This window comes from Streptopelia decaocto, assembly GCF_964273445.1.
Source record: "Streptopelia decaocto genome assembly, chromosome: 7".
Classification (NCBI taxonomy): domain Eukaryota; kingdom Metazoa; phylum Chordata; class Aves; order Columbiformes; family Columbidae; genus Streptopelia; species Streptopelia decaocto.
In genome coordinates this window covers 13,219,181-13,243,448 of record NC_138661.1, presented here as the reverse complement: position 1 = coordinate 13,243,448, position 24,268 = coordinate 13,219,181, and the positions used below count along the sequence as shown (strand labels likewise).

The 24,268-nt window shown below is 42.9% G+C and overlaps 2 protein-coding genes across 4 annotated transcripts in view; one reads left to right on the top strand and one right to left on the bottom strand.

Moving 5' to 3' along the window:
* Window positions 1-1,295, top strand: part of EVL (Enah/Vasp-like) — a 156,376-nt gene extending 155,081 nt beyond the window's left edge. For all 3 annotated transcript variants that reach the window (XM_082058773.1, XM_082058774.1, XM_082058772.1), the window contains one exon: window positions 675-1,295. In XM_082058773.1, coding sequence (XP_081914899.1) covers window positions 675-712 — 38 coding nt within the window. In that variant the 3' untranslated portion in view covers window positions 713-1,295. The remainder of the gene's footprint in view (window positions 1-674) is intronic.
* A 5,473-nt stretch (window positions 1,296-6,768) lies between these two features.
* On the bottom strand, window positions 6,769-22,511 carry DEGS2 (delta 4-desaturase, sphingolipid 2; the record flags this gene model as incomplete). The annotated part of the gene is made up of 3 exons (XM_082058355.1): window positions 6,769-6,921; window positions 13,325-14,067; window positions 22,430-22,511. 3 exons carry the CDS (start codon window positions 22,509-22,511, stop codon window positions 6,769-6,771), a joined length of 978 nt encoding a protein of 325 aa, XP_081914481.1.
* Between the last annotated feature and the right edge of the window lie 1,757 nt (window positions 22,512-24,268).

Genomic DNA, 24,268 nt, shown 5'->3' with positions numbered 1-24,268 from the left:
GAAAGTGGACAAAGGTACCAAACTGAAAATCCTTCCCTAGCATCTTCTGTAGGCTTCCTATGCTTGAAGAACTATTTCAAACCTTCACTCAATTACAGCTTTCCAAATAGCCATGTATAATTCATTGAAAAGTGCAACACCTGTACTAAATGTATCAGTACTTTTTTGTAAATTCCTCTGCAATATATTTTTCAGGGCCATTATTGAAATACACAGCAAAATGCCTATTTGAAGCCCGCAACAGGGCATATGAAGATGCATGTCCACACCCTACACTCCCCATCTTAGATTCTCACAGCAAGGGAAAAAAAGGAGACTGTAAAACAGCTAAAATCCATTCCCTGTCCCCTCGCCCTACACGCGTGCGCTCACAAAACCTCGGGGCAGTTTGCAGTTGAGAAGACCCTCGTCCATACGCTACTGCCCCAGCAGCTTGGCCCTCAGAGCCTCCCTAGCTCATTCCAGTGCAAAATAAGACATTTACATAAAACACAGATGCAACTTCTCAAACCAGTACTGCAGTTTGCAAGCAAACAGCTGACTGCTTACCCTTACTTGTCCTTTTACCTTCCACTCATCCTTTTACCAGCGTGTACTTTCTGCAACCTCTATCTTAGCATTTCCATCACAGTGGATATAACATTATGCATTAACTTTTTGGTTTGGTTTTCTAGCCATACGGCAGGAGTTGAGTAGAATCAGTACAACATAATGATTGCAAAGCATTTGGACGGTACTAAGAATGCTAGGAAGATCGGATCATTTCTAAGTGTACCAAGGTCATGCAAGATGGTGAGAGAGGACACCGGCACTGTCTTTGTTCTTATACCCTTTTTATTAGCAGACTCAGCACACTTTGAAGCTTGCTGCTGCCTTGGATTCGCTTCATTTTAAAAGTCTTAATCTAAAGAATATTAAATTTTAAATTTCTGGATTTTTTAGATTTCATCTGACACTGCACATTGGATATGTCAGCCTTTTTTGTATTTTGTATTTGCTTATTTAAATGTATTACCTTTCTTTTTAGTAGTAGATAAGAACACACGTGAACCATTTGCTTTTGATAGATGACTTCAAAGTAATTTTACTAGTAGTCTGCAATGTAAATGAAGATCCTTTGCCAACAGAAATGTATTGTGGCATCACCAGAAGAAACAGAGACATGTTAGTTGTGTCAGCCAACAAGTTCTTTGTCTCAGAGTTATCACAATATAAAAAAAAAAAAAAAAATGGTACGTCAGTGCATCACAGTATCTGTGTTCATATTGGTAATAAACTGTTTATTGTCCACATGGCCCTGCCTTTCTTTGTTTCATTTGTCCCTTGAGCTTCCGCATTTGTACGTCACTTGGGCTGATGATGAGAGGAAGGTGACTGAGACTCACCGTGGGGTGGCAGCTCTGCCAGGCCAGCGCCGCAGAGCACGGGGAGGAAAGGTTACAGCTGGTGCAACAGCAGTGCCTCCTCTTACAGGGAGCCACGGCTTACACCTGCCAGGCCCTCCGCGTCGCAGCTCAGCACCTCCTCCTGCAATCATGTTGGGAAACCTCAGCAACTTTTTGCCAGAATTGGTGAAGGATGGTGGCTTACAGCTCTTCTCACACCACCACTCACTGTCCCACTGCATCTCCTGTCATCACTGGAAAAACCACAGGCCCCATCACCTGCACTCATTAGGGTTTCCAGTAAATAAAGGGAGATATTGATGTGGAACAAGGCTACCAAAGGCATTAGGAGGATGCAAGCTGAAATCAGTGGCACAGCACGGCCGAACTAGGACCTTAAGGGGAGTCATTTGTTAATATCTCGTGTTTAATTTGTTAATGTTTTGCGGGTCTTGAGCTTCATTTGACGGAAAGTGAAGTCAAAGATAAGAGTACAGGACACTGAACAATTAATAGTGCACACTCAGTCATATCTTTCAGGTCATATAATTTTTATTTCTTCAGAGCCATACTTTCCACCAATGCAATCTTGGGAATTTCTGCTTGACTTAGTTTAGTGCAAGCTTTACATGGCAGTATTTCTGATATCATCTTACGAAAACTTTGTGAAAAAGGCAAGAGATTGGAGTTCAGCTATAGAAATCTGTCACATATTTTCCAAGCCCCTTGCTTTGCTTCAAGCCTTCCTGAAGTTTTTGTTGTAAAAGCCAGGCGCCGGGAATGGTTTTGGGAGCAGAGCCTGGTGCAGAGTCTGTGGGCAGCAGAGACTGCCAGGAACAGGAGAGCCAGGAGAGGAGGTGGGGTGGACTTTGCAGTTAGTTGTAAAACATTATCTGCTCTGGCTTGAAGAGCATGGGCTTGTCCTTCAACACTCTTCAAAGCAACCCAATCTGCCTTTTAGAAAAGAGTCTTTTTTACAGAGTGGTTATACTGCAGATTAAATACGGCATAAACAGGAGAAATTTGAGTTTAATGCAACAGTGAGCTTCAGCCTGAACCTGATGTCTGTTAGCTGTTCAATGCCAGCAGAAGGCGAGACACAGGTTAAACAGAGGGATGAGATTTTCATGTGGGAATTAAAGCAGGCATTGATGTGCACCACAATACGACAGGCCCAGGACCATGAGAAGGAGCCTTTCCAGTATGAAGAACACAGACAAGCATCAGTAACAGCAAAGATTATAATGCTCTGTTGCATAAGTCTCATGTGTTTCTTAATTATAAACTCATTTAATGGCATACCTGACAATGGCAGGTACTTTTCAAAACTGCTGCCTATCAGATGATCACAACTGTTCTGTGAACCTCTCCCATAATTTTAATTAACCTTCAGGAAGCTGGAGCCTGGCACGGTTCACATTTTCCTTTGGAATGTGGCATTATGCCTAAGGTCAGTAATAACCGCGTTGTAACTTGGGCCGAGTGTACAGCCTGGATACAGTGTGCCCCTCTGTTAACATCAACCACCTGCTGTAAATGAGTTTTTCTTTCTTCTTCTACCTTTGCAGGACCCGTATCATTAAGACATAACAAGCTGAAGTTTGCACAGGGCCACACAGCAACAGTGGGAGCAAGGTGCATGGGGCTGGAAGGGGAAGCTTGGTTGACAGGGGCAGGGAAAAGTGCGGGCATCACGGGGGCTTTGTTGGTTCCCAGCTTATGGCTCCAGTGACAGGGATCCATGGGACAGCTTACTTAGTAGTGGGACTGCTGGAGGATTTCCCACTCCCAGACACTAATTCAGTTTGCATGTTGCCGCTGTAGAGAAGGGTGTCCATGCTGGGCCTGTTGAGCTGCTGCAGCAGCGCAGGCCACATTTTACGTAGCAAAAATCAAAAGCAGCATTAACATCCTGTTGAGGTTTTGATTGCGAGGTGACAATAAAACTGTGGTAGATGTATTGTTAACCCCCTCTCTCCCCGCCTTTCGCCCTTCAGCTCCTCCCTCTCCCCCCTTCCCACTCAGGACAGGCGATCAGGAGGGAAAGAAGGACAGAGAGAAGAGAGTTGGAAAAATTAAAAATGTTTTACTAATGCTACTAATAAGAATAGAGAAAATAATACAGAATTTACAAAACCAATCTTGAAAGTCCCAGCAACTGCAGAGCCAGCACCTGAAGTCCTGGACTGGACTCTGCAGCCAACCGGAGCTGGATTCAGTCTGTCACTAGGCCTCAGTTTGCAGGGACGACTAGCAAGGTCCTCTCCTAATGTTGGCCATAAGGAAAAAGGGCCGAGATCCTTGTGATCTCTCACTTTCATATGAAGTATTCACGTGAATGGGATGTTGTACCCCGTTGATCAGTTTCTTGGTCACCTGTTTCTCGTTGCCCCTCTCATGAGAGGTACATCCATGCTTATCAATAATTTCGCATTCCATTGCTATGTTTACCAAAACATGTATCTGTTTTTTCCAGGAAAATGCAGCTAATATGAAAGCTTTAGCTGACAGGCAAATTCACTAAAAGAGAAACTTGTTTTAACAAAACCAGGACACATCCACTCTGAGCAGTCATAACAGCTATTTGTCCCTCCTGTCACCTCTTGCCAGAGCATTAGTGTGGCCACACAATTAAGGGGATCTGGATTAATTTTTAAGTAAATAGAATAAAACTACACATAGCCCTAATGTATTTTTAACCCAGACCCATTTGCCCTGTGGTTACAAAAACAAAAAATCCTGCCAACATTACTGGTGGTGGCAAGGACAAGTGCCCATGGGCAGGACAGGACTACAGACTGCTCCAACAGCACCCACACACATTGAAACTCAGCTGACACTGCACACCTGCAGGCACCAGCTGCCAGGTGCTTCAGATTCTCACTGAGAATCTGAGAGTGCAGAGCAGGAGTTCTGTGGGGCTGCCCAGGAAAAGCAAGGTGGGATTGTGACAGAAATGGGAGGCAGGAGGAGAAGCAGTTGCCAATTTCAGCTACCCTCTGTTTACTCTGTTTAGGACTTTATAAATGCAGGAGTAGTTACATTTATAGAGTACTAAAATTACATTCGGCCCTTTGAAGGGAATCGCGAGGCTGATGTGGCCTCCGGTGAAAATGCGTTTGACACCCCCAGTTTGCACCATAGTCTCTGTGTCAGGCTGGGCTAGTAATCTGTAGACCATATAGGTGACTGCATCAGGGAACAGCTGACTAAGGGAACTACAGAAAGGTCATTCTCCATAGAGCAGAAGGACAATACTCAGATTGAGGAAGATAGCATAATCTTTATTATGGTTTTTATATTAACTTGCAAAGTTCGCTAAGGACACAGATAGGTGAATATGTGATTATGGAGTGCCAGCAACATTCAAGTAAATTAATGAAAGAGTGAAGCTTCAGACATGAGGACCAACACAAAGAAGTCAGTGGAGGTTCCCATGCCAAAGCTACTTCCTGTGGGAGAAAAGGCACGTGAAGAACCAGTGAACTCTGAAGCATCAGAAGAAGTTCCATTCTTCCTCTTCTTTTTCAGAAAAAGAACAAGACCAAAACAATATCTGTGAATGAACTGGTATTCATCCCTTGGATCACAAATGATCTTGCACTGCTGAGCAAACCTGGGTATTTACCCAACTATCAGAATCAGACAGATGAGGAAAATAAGGAAAGGGAAATGGAGGAGGAGGAACCCAAACTGCTGCAGGCTAGCTCAGCTGCCTGGTGTGCCAGGCTGACAAACAGACAGACTGACTCACTGGATAAACTCCTGTAGGAGGAAAGGATTAAACTGTTTATTGAGGAAATAAGGCTTCCCAGATCTAATAGCATACTTTGAGGAATGAACAAGAATGCAGAATAATCATTTTCTTTGTTACAGGCATGAATTTCCAGGGGAAAGTAAAAAAAGACCAACGCCCAACTGTTAGAGGGTTAAGGTACAAGAGAACCTTTACAAATCTGCTCTCTTTCTCTCTCTTAACCACTTAGTAAGAACTCGTCAGCTTTCCAGGGTGGAGGGAAGCTATTAGATGGTATCTGAACTCCTGACTCCCAAGATACTGGTCTGCTTGGAGAAAGGTATGGTGATTAAGGTTTTTGATGATACAGAATTATTGAGACTAGCCAGAAGTTGATAGTTGGAGGGGACAGGCAAGAAGATTTAACTATCCCAGTAGGCAGAAAGACAGATGAAAGTTAATGTCAATAGTACAAAGTAAGGCACGTAGTGGGAGAAACAGACCCAGTTTCATGTTCCAGGTAGATCCACTTAACATCGCCAGTGGCAACTTCCATATAGCTGGAATATCACCCGCCTCCCAACTGCCAAGTTGGTGCCCCTTGAATGATAGAGGGAAAAAGTTACAATTATTCTGAAAGTGCTTAGGAACAACTGTCACCATAATGCCACATCTTCACTGACACATACTCATAACACCTGTGTACAGAAAGGGATATAATATAGAAAAGGCCAAGAAAGGTCATCAGGAACATTAACAACCTTGGCAAAAAAAAATATTAAAATTAGCACCTTTTCATTTCCAGAAGGACTAGCAGTGGGGAAAAGGATGAAAAACATGAAGTTATGAATACTGCTGATAAGGTGAGTGAGAAGGGACCACCCAGTTCCTCCAGGACACATCCACACTGCTGATCAGGCAGTGAGCACAAGACTAAAGGAAGGTTTTCTCCACACCACAGTTCAGCTCTGCCAGTAAGCTACACCAAGTATTAGATCCCAAGAATAGAAATGCATTCAGAAAAGGTTTAGACAAAACCCTGGGATAAAAGTCAAACAGCAGCTACTAAAATAATGACACAAATGTATCCACATATTCCATTTCATATACAAAATCTCTGCTACCAGCAATTATCAGAAGATATTAGATTAGACAAGACATTGAGCTAAAGGCACTATTCTGTTCGCCAGAAAGTATCATTTACTACTGCATGCCAGTCCTTCCTGCTTCCACAGTCCTGGACATGCAGAGAATCCACATCTAATCTGGCATGAACAGAAACCAGACCTAAACTACACATACACATGTTCACACATACACACACCAAGCATTCTCCATTGCAGAGCAGGCCAAAATTCAGACTTAGGCACACATGGCCCAGGAAGTTAATTCTAGGCCTAGACTAAAAGTTCACATAATCATAACTCACTCTAATCTAGTTTCTCAGGGCTACATACACAAATATCCTTTATTAAAAAGTACCAATATTCTAAAATAGTGCATGCAATTGCTTCATTTTCACACCGATCCTCTCGCTCAAAGGAGCACACACCAATGCTACTTCAGCACATGCAAACATCCTTCTACTTTGGCAGAAAACTCAGTTCATTCAGACGAACAAACAAAATACCAAAGCAGCAGCCAGAGCTAGTCCGTTAGCTTTTTTTCTGCCAGCTTGCATAGTCTCTTAACCCTTGAATAAGGACCAATAGCGTCATCAAAAACAAAGTCCCACAAAACTCGAATCCAGGACTGGTGATGTGGGAGGTTATCATAATATTCTGCTGCGATCTTCTTCACCTGGAAGAAGAAGAGAGAGAATGAGCTGCACAGTGTCAGGTGTGCTTCAGCCTTCCTGGTCAGATCTGATAGCACAGCCATAACCTGAAGTTACTTGTTGTTGCTTGTGAGCTTCTGAAGTTCAGCCAAACGAGACATACTTAAATACATTTTAGATACTTTTTAGCAGATTTCTGATGTAAGTTTTGCCTCACAGTGTCAGAATTTGAAAGATGATGGATCGCTGCCTTCAGCTAGAACTATTTTCTCTCATTTGTGAGGTAGCGGGATCTCCACAACCAGATGACTAATCCAGTTTATAAATTACCAAGATTTCAACACACTGTATTTAAATCCCTGTTCACCACTTGTAATACTTGTCTGCCGAGGGTTCCAGGTAGGAGAGGAGTATTAACTGAGAAAATGCCAGACACAGCCTTGGCTACACTTAGTTTTCTTTCCTCCATTCTTCTACCATGATACAAATCTGAGAGATGTGTTCCTCCAGCAACCTGAGGACATGGCAGGGGCAGGCTATTCTCCTCAGTTTGGTGTCAAAAATGCTGTAAGATTCCTTATTAGATCATGCATCTAATAAAATTTCATCCCTGTTACAAATCCCCAAGTCTTAAGACTTGCCACCAGGGAAGTGTTATGCGTCACCAGGGGTGGTGATTGTAGCAGGACCAAGGCCAGAACCAGAGGACAGAGGTTTCATGCCTGGCAGGTTCAGAGGACTATGAGGATTACCACGTTATCAGTAGTCCCTGCTCCACCTAGGTGCTCTGCTTTTTGAATACACCCAAGGAACAGCAGAGTTTGTTAACTATTATACACTTGCACATAAACTGCTTGGGCACAGTTTTATTACAGCTCCACCTCCTAGGCAAACAAAGCTCTATTCTAGAGTAGCATGTCTTACAGGACAGGATGACTTCTCCCTTTGAAAACCGTGCAGAATTTTAAAGCCAGATTTGCTGAGCACAGTAAGGACCTCCAGAGAAGCACAAAAGGATTACACAGAATTGTCATGCAGGAAGAGGGTCTCATCAGCACCCAGTGTGTAATGGTGTAATCTTAACACAGCGTTTTGACTGTTTGTGGAAAGGTAAGAATCCCAGCAAGAGTTAGATTATAAGGCAGTACCACTCACTGCTAGTTACTTTAGTAATTCAGCTTCCTAGCAGACACTTCCCTGTGAGGTAGCTTGGGTAACATACAAGTTAAGACCTTTTACCTCTGTACCTTAGCCCCTCTACACTCTTTGTGCTCATGGCATGGTAGCACTGCATTGGAGGTGGAACATTCAGTTCACGTCTGATTGTATTCTGCCTTTCACTGAATACCTCTGACTTCCTAATATACCTCTATCCTGCTTTAAAGTGTTGGTCTGTACTTCAAGTGTGGTTCATTTTCAGTGGGATTCAGACAATATGAGCATTTCCCCTTAGAGGTATTTGCTAGTGACTGGAAGAAGGGTGATTTCCAGGCACCCATTAAGATCTCTGGAGACAGCAGATTTAGTTCCCTGTGCTCCTTCTGTAACCACAGCCAGAAATAATTTCATCTGGGTTCTGTATCCTCTCTTTTCCCAGCTGGGTAATCAAAATAATCAAAGAATGAGAAGGTGGACTAGACAGTAAGCTCCCTTGGCTCCCTCAAATGAAAGCCACTAATGAGGCCTTAGGCAAACACAAAGGGGGTCTTTGATTCCCAGCCCCAAAAGCTTCACTCCAGCTCCAACATGGTCATTCCCTAGCACACTGCTCCTTACAGACCTTCCCTCCTACCTCCATTTTAGAATTTCTGCCTGAATTTTGACTTGCAACAGTAATTCAGCCATCATCTATACCAGCCATCTATACTCGTCTCCAGAACCTCCATATATTTTTCTTGCCCATAGAAACGATGGTCTGGACCAAATAGGTTTTTCTCAGCTAGGTACATTATTCTGCAGAGCTCTTGATCATGTTGGACTCTGACTGCTATGAGGGCTTCAGAAAGTCTCTGTATTGCTCCTTGCACGTGGAAGTGGGGAACGGAGATTCACAGTGACAAATTGAGCTCCTAGGAGCAATGCCTCAGGTAGTGGCTGTGCCTTCCAGCACCAAAGGCTGACTGAAAATGACCCTAGTGACAGAGTAGGAAAAAATGGCTGAGAGAAAAGGCCAATAAACAGTCCATGTTCAACCCAATAGTTTCCGCACTTTCAGCAAACATGAGCAGCAGTATAGTTTGGGCACAGTGATGAAGAGTTTAGGTGGACACAGCATGCAAGTCTAGAAGTTTACTTAAATATAAGCCATAAGATATTCTGCCGTTGTATTGCAGATTTAAAATGGGCACCTAGAATACAAGTATTATTTGATGATTAAGATGATTAATCAAAATACCCATACTCCGGAAGCAGGCAGCCCAGTCATGGCTGGCAAGCTGCTTGCCAGCATCGAGCGGTCGAGTAGTTGCCTGTTCACCAAGCATATCCATTTAGCACCTTCCTGCAGAGTATGGTGGCAACTCATTCTGAATGAGAAGGTCAGTATGGAAACCATCAGAGATGACCAGGGTCTTGCACTGGAGTGTGTTAACCTAGATTAGCTGCTGGACAGTGATCCACATCTACACAAAGTTGTTCTTTGCTCTGCTTGGCTTTGCACCTTGTGCAGCAAGGCAGGCAGCACTTGCCCCATTGGCAAGGTCCCTGTACTCTGGACAGGACAACTGTATGAGATGTACAGAAACAATGGAGAGGAGAAGGTAAGCTGCAATAAAATATTTGTGTCAAAGCAATGCGGAAAATGGAAAATTTAATGAACGCAGCTAGAGGGAGGACTTCTGAAGGCTTTTCTTATGGAAAAGACAACGAAGTTTGTTAGGTGCATGTTCCTATTTTGTTATTACATGGCAGGAAAGAATTTTAAAAGTGGTTTCTCTTTTACAATGGATCTACACACAAGTTTACCAACAAAAACAGCTCATCTAGTGTAATTTCTTTCAGCATCTCCATTTGTAAAACAAAATTATCTTCTTACCTACCAGAAAATCTGGGGGTGAAATGGCAGAAACTAAATGCCTTTTAATGCAGATTCCCTTTTAAATACAATATTAAATTACATCTATTAAGTATGTTTGAGGCTGTAGGAGTCATCCTCCACATTGCATTCTGGGTGCAGTATAAAATCTGGGGGTGGCAATCTCCAGGTAGCAAGTTTTGCAGCCAGATCACAGATCATCTCAAAGATGGCACTGTGACAAAGTACTCCTAAACCCTGCTCTGACTTCGCCCTCGAGTTCTCCATATTGCATTGGAGATGGTCCATTTGCTTCAATTCCTCCCTCCCTTCCTCGTTACAGATCTCAACTGTAAGTTTTAACTCATTGCTAGTTTGTGAATGGAAGTTATCACAAAGTGGAGATCACAAAGTCTGCAAAAAGCTTATCAGGCACTTGGCAGCTGGTATATTGAGGCTTTTCTTCATGTAGATCATGGTGGTAAGTAAGAAATCACATCCTGTAGACTGAAACTTTGCTTCTGGTTTTGTGCTTGCAGAGCACAGCAACAAGACCCCATTGTATTTGATAACTGCAAAAGTTAAATGCAGCCTAATTTTTCACCATGGTTGTTACAGACCCTTTGTCTTGGGGCTATACAGAAGCTAGAGGTCCTTATGACAAGAAGCTGACAAAATCCTAGGAGGCATATCAGAGAAGTTCCTTCCATAGTCCTTGACAGGGGGCAGCACTCAAGCTAGCCTTCCCGGCCATCAGAGGGTTAATGAAATCTCCAATTCAAAACCAGCACATCTACCATGTTTCCCAGTCTTGTCTATCTAATAAATCTGGTTTCATACCATGTCTTTTCCTTTTCCCACAAGCTTAATGAATAACCAGTTTGCCTCTGGTAACACTGCAGTTTTTATTACAGTTTGTAGGACGAGTACTGAGTTCCTCCTTCTTCTCCTGTTCCTTCTGTCCATAAGAATATTCAGTCCTTCAGACAATGAAGAATGGGTCTTTTGACTCATTCAGTAAACAATGCAATATTTTACAGTTATAAGGCTTCATGCAAAGACATCTAGTCCTAAGTCTATATGTTTTTTTTTTTTTTTTAGAGCAGGTTCTTCATTATAATGTTAAATTCTGTGGTTTCTTGTGTAATCTCACATTATACTAGTGGGACAAGTTCTTACTGCACACTCATGTCACTCATCTTTAATATCTATAAGCTTACAGCACAGCCTAACTTCTCCTCTTTCAAATCTGTCACACTCATAGGGTAAAGGTCTTTCAAGTGGCAAACATATTACTCAGAACATTCTGAATGAGAAACCTGTAACAAAGGACAAAGCTGAATGTACTTTTCCCATAAGCAAGTGGAAGAGTCAGTTACTTTCCCAGATGAAGATCCAGTTATTCTCTGATTCTGTTTCTCGCCTGCTTTCAATCATGCAGGAACAAAATAAAGATCTTTATTCCACTTTCGACTTGCCAATAATTAAAAGTACCTATACTGAGAACTCATCCACATTACACAATTCAACTATTAGAAGTTCAACTTCCTAACAGACTAGATGTAAAAAAACTAGACCTTTGCTGAGTGAAGAATTTGCTCTGGGGTCCAGAGAGGATCTGTCCCCTTACTTCCTTCCACCGAAGAGGCACAGAATTTTTCTTCTCAATTTACAGAAAAGAATGACCAATTTGCTTTAATGGACAAACGATTTTCTATAATAACTGATTTACCAAAAGATTTTCACTTCCTAATAGATTTTCATTTGTGATTGATTGCTCAAAGACTCCAGGTTTTCCATATAGTTCTGTCAGGCACTGATGATTGACAAGTCTGATATCTCCTCTACCAGCAGTGCAAGTCTCAGTTACCCTAGAGCTAGGAACACATGAACACGAGCCCCTGAAATTCAACTAATACCTCTAAACTCTTTACACAGGAGGGCAGACAATTCCAGCTACTGCACTGCCTCAAGGAATCAGGCTGAATTATTTGTGGTGTGGGTGGAGAAGAGCTTTTCAGGTCTCCATCAGGTCCAGAGCAACAATCCCAGCAAATTCAATTTGTCACTCACCTGCCTTGTGTAAGACACAGACCTAACCTCCTTTTCTTCTATTAACATTTCCAGTAACCCAAGTATCTAAGCTTATCTAACAAATTTTAACATTTGAAACTAAAACTAATCTCATGCTCTTTCCAGCTGAGCTATCAGGAGCATCAGCAATGCAGTGTCTGACAGGAGAACTTCACGTGAGCATGGGCTGCTTTACCAGCTGCTCTGAGCTCTACCAGGTACTGACAGCTTCTTCAGGACAGACCTCTAGCAGTAAAGGAGGTGTGTTAAAACAGAACTGCAGGCTATATAGAGGCTCCCTACACTTCTACACAACAAGAAAATCTCCTCTTGTTTTGAATCTCCTCTCAGACAGTGTTTCTGCAATGAAGAACATTAACCCATAAAGCTGGATTTGCCTGGATATACCATCATAAAAGTGGTACATGTTATGCAGTAGTGGGGAGGGAGGTCACAGCTCCTGCACCTCAGACTGCTCCATCTCATGAGGATGTTGCGACTGTAGCCCTCAGCTTTGCATCTGACCAGAGACAGAAGGTGTTTCCTTCCTACTGTGCCAGAGGATTTGTATGTAGGAGTAACACTTCCAAGTCACGTACCACTGCTGCTGTGGGCACCTGCTGAGGAATGCTTGTATTAAAACATACCTAGAAGGAGACTGAAAACCATTCCTAGACACCTGGGCTTCGAAAATTAGATTCCCACAACTGATAAAACATAAATAAAAAGGGGCTTGACTTTCAAAAGAGGAAAGCCACAGCACTTTCCCAGTGACAGATCAGGCATCCTCAGTTTCTGTGGGTGGGGTACCAGAACTAAAACAAGCCCTGCAGAACGGGGCTTTATTTCCAGTGCTATTTGTGTCAGGCTGGAACATGCCCCATACTTATGTCATCTCAAAACCAAAAATATTTTTGTTTTATGTTAATCAAGCACTATAGGTAGCAGATTGATCATTAGACAAATTTCAAGTAGTAATTGCCACCCGCCTCACTTTAGATGGGCCATTAAAATTTCAAGAGAGATGAAACATGGTGGCTGAGGGAAGGAAATGGAGAAAGATTATTTTTGGAGGTTTTTGTCATGCAAAAAGTATTCCTTAAACCCCTCTGAAGCTCAGATATTCTTGTTTCCATCAAATAAATTAAATATTACAGCAGTTTGGCAGCCAATTCTCACAATCTCCTGCTTAAAATGAAAGAATTAAAAACCAATCCAAAAAGCTTTATTTTTTTTTTCTTTTAAGAAATATTCCATTGCTATGATTTCGAGTGATTTCTTTGAGATAGTTTAGTAGCTTGTATAAAAATCCAATTCAGTCATGCTCATGCCATACTTACCATTGGCAATCTGCATCCAGGGATGCTGGGGAAGTCGTGGTGCTCCATGTGGTAGCCTACATTAAAGGTGAGCCAGTTCAGAGGTCCGTAATACGAGTATGTCTCATACCCTTTTAAGAACATGTAGTGTTCTGCTATGAAATGCCCAGAAATGGGATGTAAACCCATGCAAAGAATTGTACCTGCTATTAAGTAAATAATAGGTTTGAGCCCCCAAAGGTAGTAAATTATAAGGTCTATAGAAAACTGGACAAGAGCATTAAAAATTTCCATCTGTGTAATTGCTTTGGGGTTCACATACAGTGGTCTCAGGCTGTAGAACAGAGGCTGGAGGAAAAGCCAAAGCAGTTTCCGAGGTGGCGTACTGAAGAACCAGCCTTCAAAGGCTGTGGGAATGTCCACATCCAGGCCGTCCCCACCGAGGTACCGATGATGGTCGATGTGGTATTTCTTGAAGGAGGCAGAATAAGGGATGCCAACCGGCAAGTTGGCAAAGACTGCAAACCATCGATTCCACTTAGTCTGCTTGTTCCCAAAGGCGACATTGTGTGAAATATCATGGATGGCCAAGGTCAGGGAATGGTTGACGCAACCCCCAAAAGCATAAGCCCAGAAGAAAATCCATTTCCAAGACAAGTCTTTCACCAGGTAGCATGCTAGAAACTGTATGAAAACCATTCCAGATACAATCCACTTTAAATGTGGATCTGGTCCCATCAGGGTCTTGATCTCCGGATACTTTGCTAAAGGGAAAAATGCAGAGGAAGAATCTCATTAGGTCACAGTTAGGTAAACATAATCACCACTGGGACTCTCTATTTTTACCACACTCTGTTTGAGGCCCTACTTTTATAAAATGGCAATTCCAAAGTAGGGCTGCCACTACAGTGAAAGCTTTATTAACGTATGGGCTCCATTCCCACTTCCAGCATCATGTCCAATTGTAATTGATTTTAGTATATATATAGATATATAAACATAGTAAAAAATAAGTTACCCTGATGACCAATATGTGACATCGTGTGCCTTCACCCCTCACAGTATTCCTTCACAGCAATTAGTATGCCAAAACTTATCAGATTACAACTCTGAAGGACTTCCTGTCAATTTTTCAATTTCTTTTTCTATTTTGCCAAATGCAGATGCTACTTTCCACAAAAGGGATACAGCTGCCTTCTTTGTAGCCCTTTTCATACTGCTTTACTGTTGCTTCAGGGCATGCTAGCAGGAGAAGAGAGCTGAGCGACAGGCTCACCAGGTTTTGCTCTGTGGTTGAATGACAAATGTAGCACTAAAATATATAATAATAATAATAATAATAATAATAATAATAATAATAATAATAATAATAATAATAATAAAATCCTAAGTATTTGAGTGTTCACCAATAGTTACAACACGTACAACTCTTCGCACATGGTAACAGAACAAGAAAGTCAATAATACTATCAGGAATTTGTAAGACACAGAAATTTTTTCCTTATTCCCATTCACTAGCCTGTTCCCAAGTCCTATAACAGGAACAGGCACATAAGTCACATAAATAATCACGCAACAGCTTCATGCAACCTCACAAATACTGCAATACAGCATCAGAGAGCCATGGGCCAGACTTGCCAGCTCTGACTTGTGTCAGGATAGCACCAGCTTACTGATCTTTGGTTCTATGGGCCATTCATTTGTCCTTTTAAGAAAAAGAAAATACACAGAAATACAGCTTATCTTCCAGGCACTGTTCATTGCTTCAGGTCTCTTCTTTACAAACCCACACTTCACTTCCAGTATTAACTTGCACATTAATTTTTCCACTATTTTATGGCTTTTACCCTCCCACTGGTCTGCCTCCTTCAACTCATACTCTGCATTTCTCAATAATTACAGATTACTCAGATAAGACTGGAGGACAAGTCACTCATTCTGAATCCTGAGGTTACACAGTGTGTCCCTGTAACTTTGATAGGCCCATTGATAGGCTCATTTTATGAACAGAAAAGTAAATATAATCCGACTGTCACTGTATGACACCAGTGCAATGGAATCAGATTACAATGGTTTGCATCTGTGCAGCTGTATATGCTACAAACAAATGCTGAAAACAGTACACATAACTTCATATGACCTTGCAAGCAGTGTCAGGTACTGAGTGCAGGACCCAGAGAAGGTTTTTTTATAGTGAACCCTGAGAAATTTGCAGCAGTTCAGAGAGATGAAGTCCTAAAGGGAGCAGGTTGATTTGGTCGTGCTATGCAACCATTTAAACTTTTGACCTGTTGACCAATTCCAGCCCATCTTGGCATAGGTTAGAGACAATAAAGATTAGACAAATGTCGTGGAAGACAGTGAGAAAAGATATATTCTCAATTCTTCTCCTTATGAGGACAAGTAGGCAAAAATCACAATTTGGAGGATTCAGGCAAGGGAGAGATTTTCTAAGTAGTGGGAAAGCACTAGTAAAAGTTCAGATCTTTCTAAAGTCAGTCAGACTTTTTTAATAGAAATCTCTTGAAAGCCCAGCAGTTTTGATTTTGCTTTTTTGTCCTTGTTTTTGCAGGTTTTTTTTTAATTAGTTTTCATGTTAAAAATGAAAACATGCTAGAAATAGTTCCCTGGTACCTAAGCAGGTATGAAAATTTTACACAAAGTCCTGGGATATCCACTCTAAAGGATAACTTGATATAAAAACCTGGTCAGAATATCTGTTATAGACATACAATTTTACATAGTTTAATGTCCTGATTAGGAGCAGTTGTCCAAAACCCAGAAAACCCTTTAATAAATCAAGCCACCTCAAATTTTCAGTCATGCAGTTGGTAGGGATAAATTACAGCAGTCAGCAGAAGATATGAAGAGATGTAAAACAATCAAATCTGTTCATCAGCCTGGTCAAATTCAGGACACTTTGACCAGAAAAAGTTTTAATGGAAAGGGAAAGTGACTAAGCAATGCTTTACATTGTAGTTGGAGAACCTATTTATGTGTCACTTTGGACCTATTTCTTATTGTTGCAGCGGAGGATTGCAGATTATATTTAAGAGATTTTAGAGTAGTAACTATCAACTGGCAGCAACAGTATCTGCAAGTGGCAATGCAGGTAGGGTGCATTTATTGCAAGTGACAGCTATTAAGTAACTCCCTAGGGTTTAATATTAAATTCAACACATGATTAACTCCTCTCCAACAGTAAATTTTTGCATACTAGTTAAAACACAATACTGTGTCTGTTTATCATTAATACTGATAAGCCTTTCCCATTTCCATGGCGTAGAGAAACTCCAGGCTGACAAGTGGGTTCACTGCTTGCCAGAGCAGTTTTGGTTCAGGAGCACTCCACGTGGAAAATGTTGAAAGCTGACTCTTTCAAAACTTGAGGCCAAGCACTCTTCAGTGAGATGCATTAAATCTCAGATTAAGTGATCTTGATGACTGCAGTTTATATGTAATGTGCTGACACAATGTTGTGTCTCGTTTCTCCTTCATGTTCATACCTTGTATTTAGCTGAAGGAGTCCAAATAAGGCAAGATAGAGCACTTAGAGTTGGAAAACCTGGACAACTCTGTAAAGCTACTGTGACAAGTGTCTGTGTTGTGCAAACCAGGGCTGTGCAAAACACCTGTCAGCCATCTGCACGTCCCAAAGGCAACAGAGAATCAAAGACAGGGCTACTGCGCAGTGCTGAACCAGGAGGCATAAAGGACTGTGAGACTTGGGGCAGCCACACAATGAAGAACACCTTCATTTCCTCCACATTGCACTTCAAGTAAGCAGACACCTGCTCCACTCTTGAGGCTGCTAGAGTTACACACATCAAGGCATCTGACCAGAGATCTTCACCATGCTGCTCTTTCCTGAAGCACTTCCATTTTCACAGAATCATAGAATGTCCAATAGAATGGGAAGGGACCCACAAGGATCATCAAGTCCAACTCCTGTCCCTGCATGTGACAACCCCACAGTTCACACCATGTGTCTGAGGGCATTGTCCAGTCTCTTCTTGAACACTGTCAGGCTTGGGGCTGTGACACCTCCCTGGTCTTCCTGAGCACTTTTCCATTGCAAAAACAATCAGTTTCTGTACAGACAGCATCCATCACTTCCCAACAAGCATTGGGTCAGGGTTAATACATGAGAATGGCCATAAAATGTAATCTACAGTGAGCTTTGTGGGAGCTGTCCACAAACACAGAGGCGGTGGAGGTTTAAAGGAGCAGCAACCCTACCCACATCTGTGAGAAGCTAGTAGTAACAAGAGAAGAAATTTAATTTAATCTGCCTTTATTTTGACTACAAGTACAGCATACAGGTATAGTCATACTATTCAGTATGAGACTTTTAGAAGAGCTGTTAAAGAGAAGAGGAAGAAAAAATAATCTCTGCGATGCTGCTGTCCTGGACTATGTTCTATCAACTATGCGTCTCTGCCAGAACAAATAAGAGACACCAGGCACGGGATGTTAGCTTTACTAACCCGTGCCCTATGCCAGGACTGGTATTTGTACCAAAAAAATACACACACACACACAAAAAAAGTCAGTTTGCTGACATGATAGTGTTTTGCTTTTTAGCAGCTCAGCTCATGAATGTGCTCATGAACAGCACAGCACATTTGAGTTGTATTTAATTCAAAGTGTATGCAAACCAGGACACAGGTGGGACACACAGAAAGGAAAGCACACATGACAAAGTTTCTGGTTTTGCAGAGTCTCCCATCCCCTCTAGTACACAAAGTAATAAAAAGCCTTTCTGGCCCAACTAATTACACTGAAGTTTATGTATCCACTGTGCAAGGACAAGGGTCTTAGTCTTGTATTTGCCACCCACAAGCTCCTAAACTACCTTGTGCTGGCCAGTCCAAAAGAGTTGGGCCACCCAGAGTGCTCACCAGAGGCAAAGCACCGCAGTGGTGCCAGGTTGCTGGCATTGACAGAGATGGATGGTGTCAGCACATCACTATGACAGCAGCCGTGACCTGTTTGTTTATGCTTGTATATTAGCTGGTTGGGAGTAAATTGATGGAGGAATGCTAGGAAAAGGGCTTCCAACCCTCTTGGAAGTGAAAACCCGCAACATGGAGTAAGCTGAAGCCTTGATAATAAATTTAATAAACTTAGTAAGTTTTCAACAGAAGACAAGAAGTACCTAGAACAGAGACTTTCTGCTCATGTGATTTAATTTATAGGTGGTTCTCATAGGGAACTGGCATGAGCACTGAGATAGGAGATATTCTGAATGCGCTCATCAGAGAACACGCACATCAGTGGCAGACCTGTGCCCACGTATTGCAGCATAAAGGGGAAACAGACTCATAGTTTCTTTGCCAGAAGGATATGTAATTCAGGGCTTTGATTTAAGCTAAGGAGATATGCATCTTGCACATTTCAGTAGGCACAGTTTATGAGAATTTTCATAAATATGAGGTTTAAATAGGCAACAGAAGAGTCAGCTGTAGGAAATAGCAGACTAGTCTCTAAATAAGTGAGCAGAGCTGAGAGCTATTATGCTCAAATTGACTAAATGCTAAAATAAAACAGATTTTGACTTTTGTTTGTTTGTTTTACTACCCCCCATAAGCTAACATCTGAGCCTTTCTACAGGATAAAGCACATATAAAACACTTACACAATCTTTACTCCAAAATAACTTGCTAAAGAACCAATTATGTACTTACTAATTATTCTTGGATGTTAGATCATGTTCAGATGCTCCTAAACTACCCTGAGAAACACTGATTCAGCCTTCATCCTCAGCAGCAAATAAGGGCTTCCCTAAGGATCCTGTGAGGCAAGACATTTTCTGACCAATCTACAGTAATTTTATAAAGTTAGATCCAACCCACAGCACAAATAAGATTTCATTCTTTCCATGCCACAATATATTGCTCATTGCCTGCATTTGGAAAACTGCAGGCGAAATGACCATTCATTGTGTGCTTATGGTGTTACCAGCATCTGAATGATTTTTTCATCTTCTCTCAAGACCAAAAAAACCACCAACACTTCCCACTGTGCAAGACCATAATTCTACAAGTGTTTTTAATATAAGAGACCCCTATTGCCACTAAAAAGAAGTATTATAGAAATTCTAGTTCTACTAGAAGTAGATCTCTCCTAGTTGCTTGTTCTCCGTCTAATAGCACCCATGTAACTATACAGCAAGGCTAAGAAGATCTAGACAAAAAACAAACAAAACAAACAAACAAAAACACTAACCACAAACAAAAACAAACACAAAAACAACCAAACAAAAAACCCCCACCTTTCTTTTATCAGGTTAGTTTTTAGTCAGGTCTTTTCCTAACACAGCTCCCTGTAGCATTACACAAATCTCATTCCTGAGACAAGACAGTAACAGGCTTTTCATAAACAAGAGGGTGAGAGAACAGCAACGAAACAATTCAATTTCATAAACTGAAAAGCATGAATGACGTGTTCAGGAACATGAATAACATGATTGGGGTCGAAGTCCCAGCCTGGCAAGAGATCTCCACTGTAACTTAGATGCAGTTGGCACCTACACAGTCACAAGCACAAGCTACATTTGAATACATAGAGTCTAAGAGGAAGATACCACAAAGAGATAACAGAAAAAGTATCACCTCTCCCTTGAGCAAAATGTTGTTCTATTTGCTGGTATAATTTTATCTGTTAGGAATCACATCCTTAGTAGTTCCATCTAGTGCAACAGTGTCTTGCCATAAGGCAGCTTTCAGGCAGCACAGCTGATATACACAGCTCACAACTCTGCTGCTCAACTGGAAGAGGCTGCTCAGAGACCAGCCCTGGAAGTGTTCAAGGTCAGGCTGGATGAGGCTTTGAGCAACCTGAGCTAGTGAAAGATGTCCCTGCCCACGGTAGGGAAAATGGACTCACAGAGTTCTCATTCAGATATACTGTCACTGACTACAAAAGTCTGACAGATACCTGGGCTACTAACTCTCAAGCCAGGACATACAACTTCGTGGCAGATCATTATTATCTCTCAGTTGCTCTATAGAAACATACTGGGACAACAGCTCAAGGAAACACCACTTACATAGAAAGAAATGGCCTTATATGCTTGTCACTTTGATCATATTATTTTCCTAATGGATAATTTCAGTTTGCATTAAAAGCCAAGTAGCCATGCCTGAGAGAGACCAACATTTCAAAAAGCTGCACCCTAAACAGAAAACAATCAAGTTTCAGTGCTTAGCAACTAAATCATTAACCTATTGGGAGGAAAATACTTCCATTACCAGCATAGAATGCTTCTGTCCCCAAGGCATTGCTATATACAAAATTGTCAAAATATGTGGATATTTATAGATTTTTTCATATGTATATAAGATTATTTTAGTGCACTCCAGCTCAATAGACACTAGACACTTTGATAAGTACATACTCTAGGTAACAAGGTTTTGTTGTCCCTCAGTCTTTGAGTAAGACAGTGATAATCATTATACCAGTACCATATGGGATATCATGGTAGTTTCAATAACTTTTGGTTACATTTTGATATTCATGACACCAGTTGCATGACCCGTTCTGCCCTGTCACACAGACACAGATTGTTCTGCCCACGTCTCCCATGTCTCTCTTTCCATGTCATATTTCTCTATCCCCTTCCTTCTGCTCTCACAGCTGAGGCAGGGGGAGCGGCAGGGAAGGAGAGGGATTTTGATTCCAGTTCCTCATTTGGAACCCAAAGAAAGTGGGAGCAAAACCTCTGCAAGTATGTAGCCGAAAGGTCCTACAAAGAGAGTTTGCTGTAGCAAGGGTAAGGCAGTTCAACCACTCCAATACCTCTTTAAAATACCACTTCATCAGTTTGCAGTCCCCACTCTATAGCAACATCAGGAAAGCAAAAGATTAGCAAAAGGAGAGACCCACCATACACACTTCTACCCATAGCTCACCAAAACACAGACTGAAAGGATGAGTAGCATGACACCAAGAAGGATTATTTTAGATAATGACATTATTTGACTCTGTATCATGATGGCATAGTAAAATAATTATTACCTTCCTGGATATAATGCAAATCTGGACCAGGATATTCCACCACCACAACTATACCAGAAATGTTTTTGTAATTTAGATTAATCCTGGATTAATATATGAGACTGTGGAGGAGTTAAGAAACTACACTTAATTATCATAGACCCTGCGCAGCAGCTCAGCCACAAGCTCCAGCGCCTTCCTTTATAAAAGTTCTTTAAAAACTTTATCCTACTCATTATACTCATTAGAAAACTAATTATGGAAGTGAATAAATAAATAAACAACAATAACCCAAAGAAAAACATGAAAAAATCAAAATCTTCTTTGTCAATAAGATGTTGAAAAGATTTTTCAGGAGATATACAACAATATTCTGCAACAAATCTAAATTACTAGTTCTTCTCAGAAACTATCTTCAGAAAAGCCCAAACCCTCAAACCAAAAGCAAAAACCTCCCAGCCCAGTACACTCATGTACACAGTTAAATGCTGCCTGTACAACATGAAAGTACTAGACTGTACCTTGTTCCTGACAAGCAGCAGGGACTTTCTGTCTTTCTCTGGCAAACGCTCACCCACATCCTCATTGATTTTATTGCACTATCAAGACACTGGGAAAACTGGCCTGCAGGAGGGCTCCAGCCACCCCCCCGCTCAGACTCGCCAGCGCTGCCGCCCACCGTGGCCACCCCGGCAGCCGCCGCCGGCCCGGCGCGAGGTGCGGGACGTGCGGACACTGGACGCGGACCCGCCGCAGGTGCGGCTGATCGCCCGGCCGTGTCACCCCCCACCGCCAGCTCTGCCGCCCCGGAACCCAGCTCGGTGGGACAGGTCGCCGCTCACCCCCGCCGTCCCTCTCCGTCGTCCCCACAAGGCGAGACGGCGTCGGGAGAGTTTGGAAGAGCAACAACCCCGGGGGAAAACATCCTTCTAAGCCCCCCGGGCTGCCGCCCCCGCTGCCGCAGCCCTGGCAGTGTCCCGAGCCGTTCCCAGCCCCGGCAGCGGCGGACCCGGCGCGGACCTGACACGGACCCGACACGGAACCGCCGCTCCACCCGCCCCCTCCCCGTCCAGGGATGCAACACAGCCCGGCTGCCGGCCCCGACGGCTACCGAGCCCCGCCGCCTACCCAGGATCTCCTTCCTGCGCTGCGTGTGGGGCTGCTCCGTGTAGACCCACTCGAAGTCCTCGCGGGTGACACGGTTACCCATGGCTTCAACCGCGCTGCGCGTCGCTTCTCGCTGCCCTTATAGCTCCGAGCCCGGCGGAGGGGCGGCTCCGCCCGCCTCCTGCCTCCGCCCGCCTCCCGCCTCGCCTCCGGCGGGCACCGGCGCTGCGCCCCGACGGTGGCGGCCGCGGGGAGAAGCGCCGCTGCGCTCGAGTGTGCGAGGGAGCTGCACAGAGGGCGTGCAAGGAGCGGCCGGGGAAGGGAGGGTTCCTGAGGGCTGCCTGTGGGAGCAGGAGATGGGCGACCAGGGTTCACGTTGCTGTAGGAGCCTCGAAGGTGTGCGGAGTGGGCGGGGGTTTGCAGGGCAGCATCGTGCTGACACCACCGGGGCTCAGCACAGCCACCACAGCCATACCCTCCTGGGACGGCCTCAGAGCGCAGGGGGATCACCACCACTTGCCAGCAGGTCCTCAGGCACTTCCAGGCAAGGATTTTGTAAACCAAGGGCAGTCCAAACGGCAAAAATCAGTGCCACAGCCCTAAGCAGAATGTGACTTAGGGCAAACCCAGTCATGTGAGCTCCTCCCAGGGGTAGGAGACCTGGGACAGTGCAAAGAAGACAAACACCTGACACATATTTCCTTGGCACTCACACAAATCCTGTGTGAGCTGTCCCAGTAGCGTCCAGCCTCTGGCTGGCTCACGCTTCACTCCCGAGACTCTGCAGCCCATTTCCTAGGTCCAGTACTACCTCCACTGAAGTAACAGGAATTCACACTGCTCCCTTGTTAATGAAGCCAGGCAGAGGACCTGCTAACCTTAAAACTAAGGTAACCTTGCTAACCTCTCTAGCCGCCCTGATTCACAGGGAGAAGGGTTATATGTGTTACATGGTGATGTTTCTCCACACACACACAACCCAAAATTAAAGTGCTGCTCTTATTCCCACTATGCTCTTTTGCAAGCCCATACCTGACCTGCTGCCCATCTTCAGGGCTGACTATCCCTGTCATTACTCTTTCCACTGAAAACATCCCATTTGGATCAGCTCCATAGTCAGAAGACAATTTTGTTTCATTCTGTTTCAATATGAATTTCTCTAGCTTCTTGCATACTCTCTTATCCTTAAAAATGGCTATCAGAGTTGGAAGTTAAATGGCACAAAAAAGCATCCTTGCAATTGTGAAATGTAAATATCTTTCAGCAATAATTTTTGACTGCTAACATTGATAACACTATTGCCTCTTACTTTAGTCTTGTTTAACTGTTTCAAACTACTTAGTAGCAAAATTGCATGAAACAATACGAGTTTAAAAAAAAAATAAAAACAAACAAACCACTCCCCCCCCCAAAAAACCCCAACAACAACAACAAAAAAAACCCCAACCCAAACAGAACAGAACAACCCACAAACCAAAAGTCTACCACCTGACTGCTAGAATGTTTTAGGAGGCATTTTGATTTTTAGTTTTTTCCCCTGGTGTGGTCTAATTTTAAACCTTTGAATGCTTAAAAGTCCGAAGCAAGTTGAAGGAAGGAACATGGTGTAGACTTTGCATGTATGGTGCAGCTTTGCTCAGAGCAACAGTTAACCACTTTGTTTTTCCAGGTCAGCTATCTGTAAGTACAATGGTTTCTTCACCATTGCTCCTACACAAGATTGGTGTTCTCCCACAAAGTTACAGGGCCCAACCCAGTTAATGGACTATTACGGAATCACAGAATCACCAAATGTTAGGGATTGGAAGGGACCTCAAAAGATCATACAGTCCAATCCCCCTGCTGGAGCAGGAACACCTA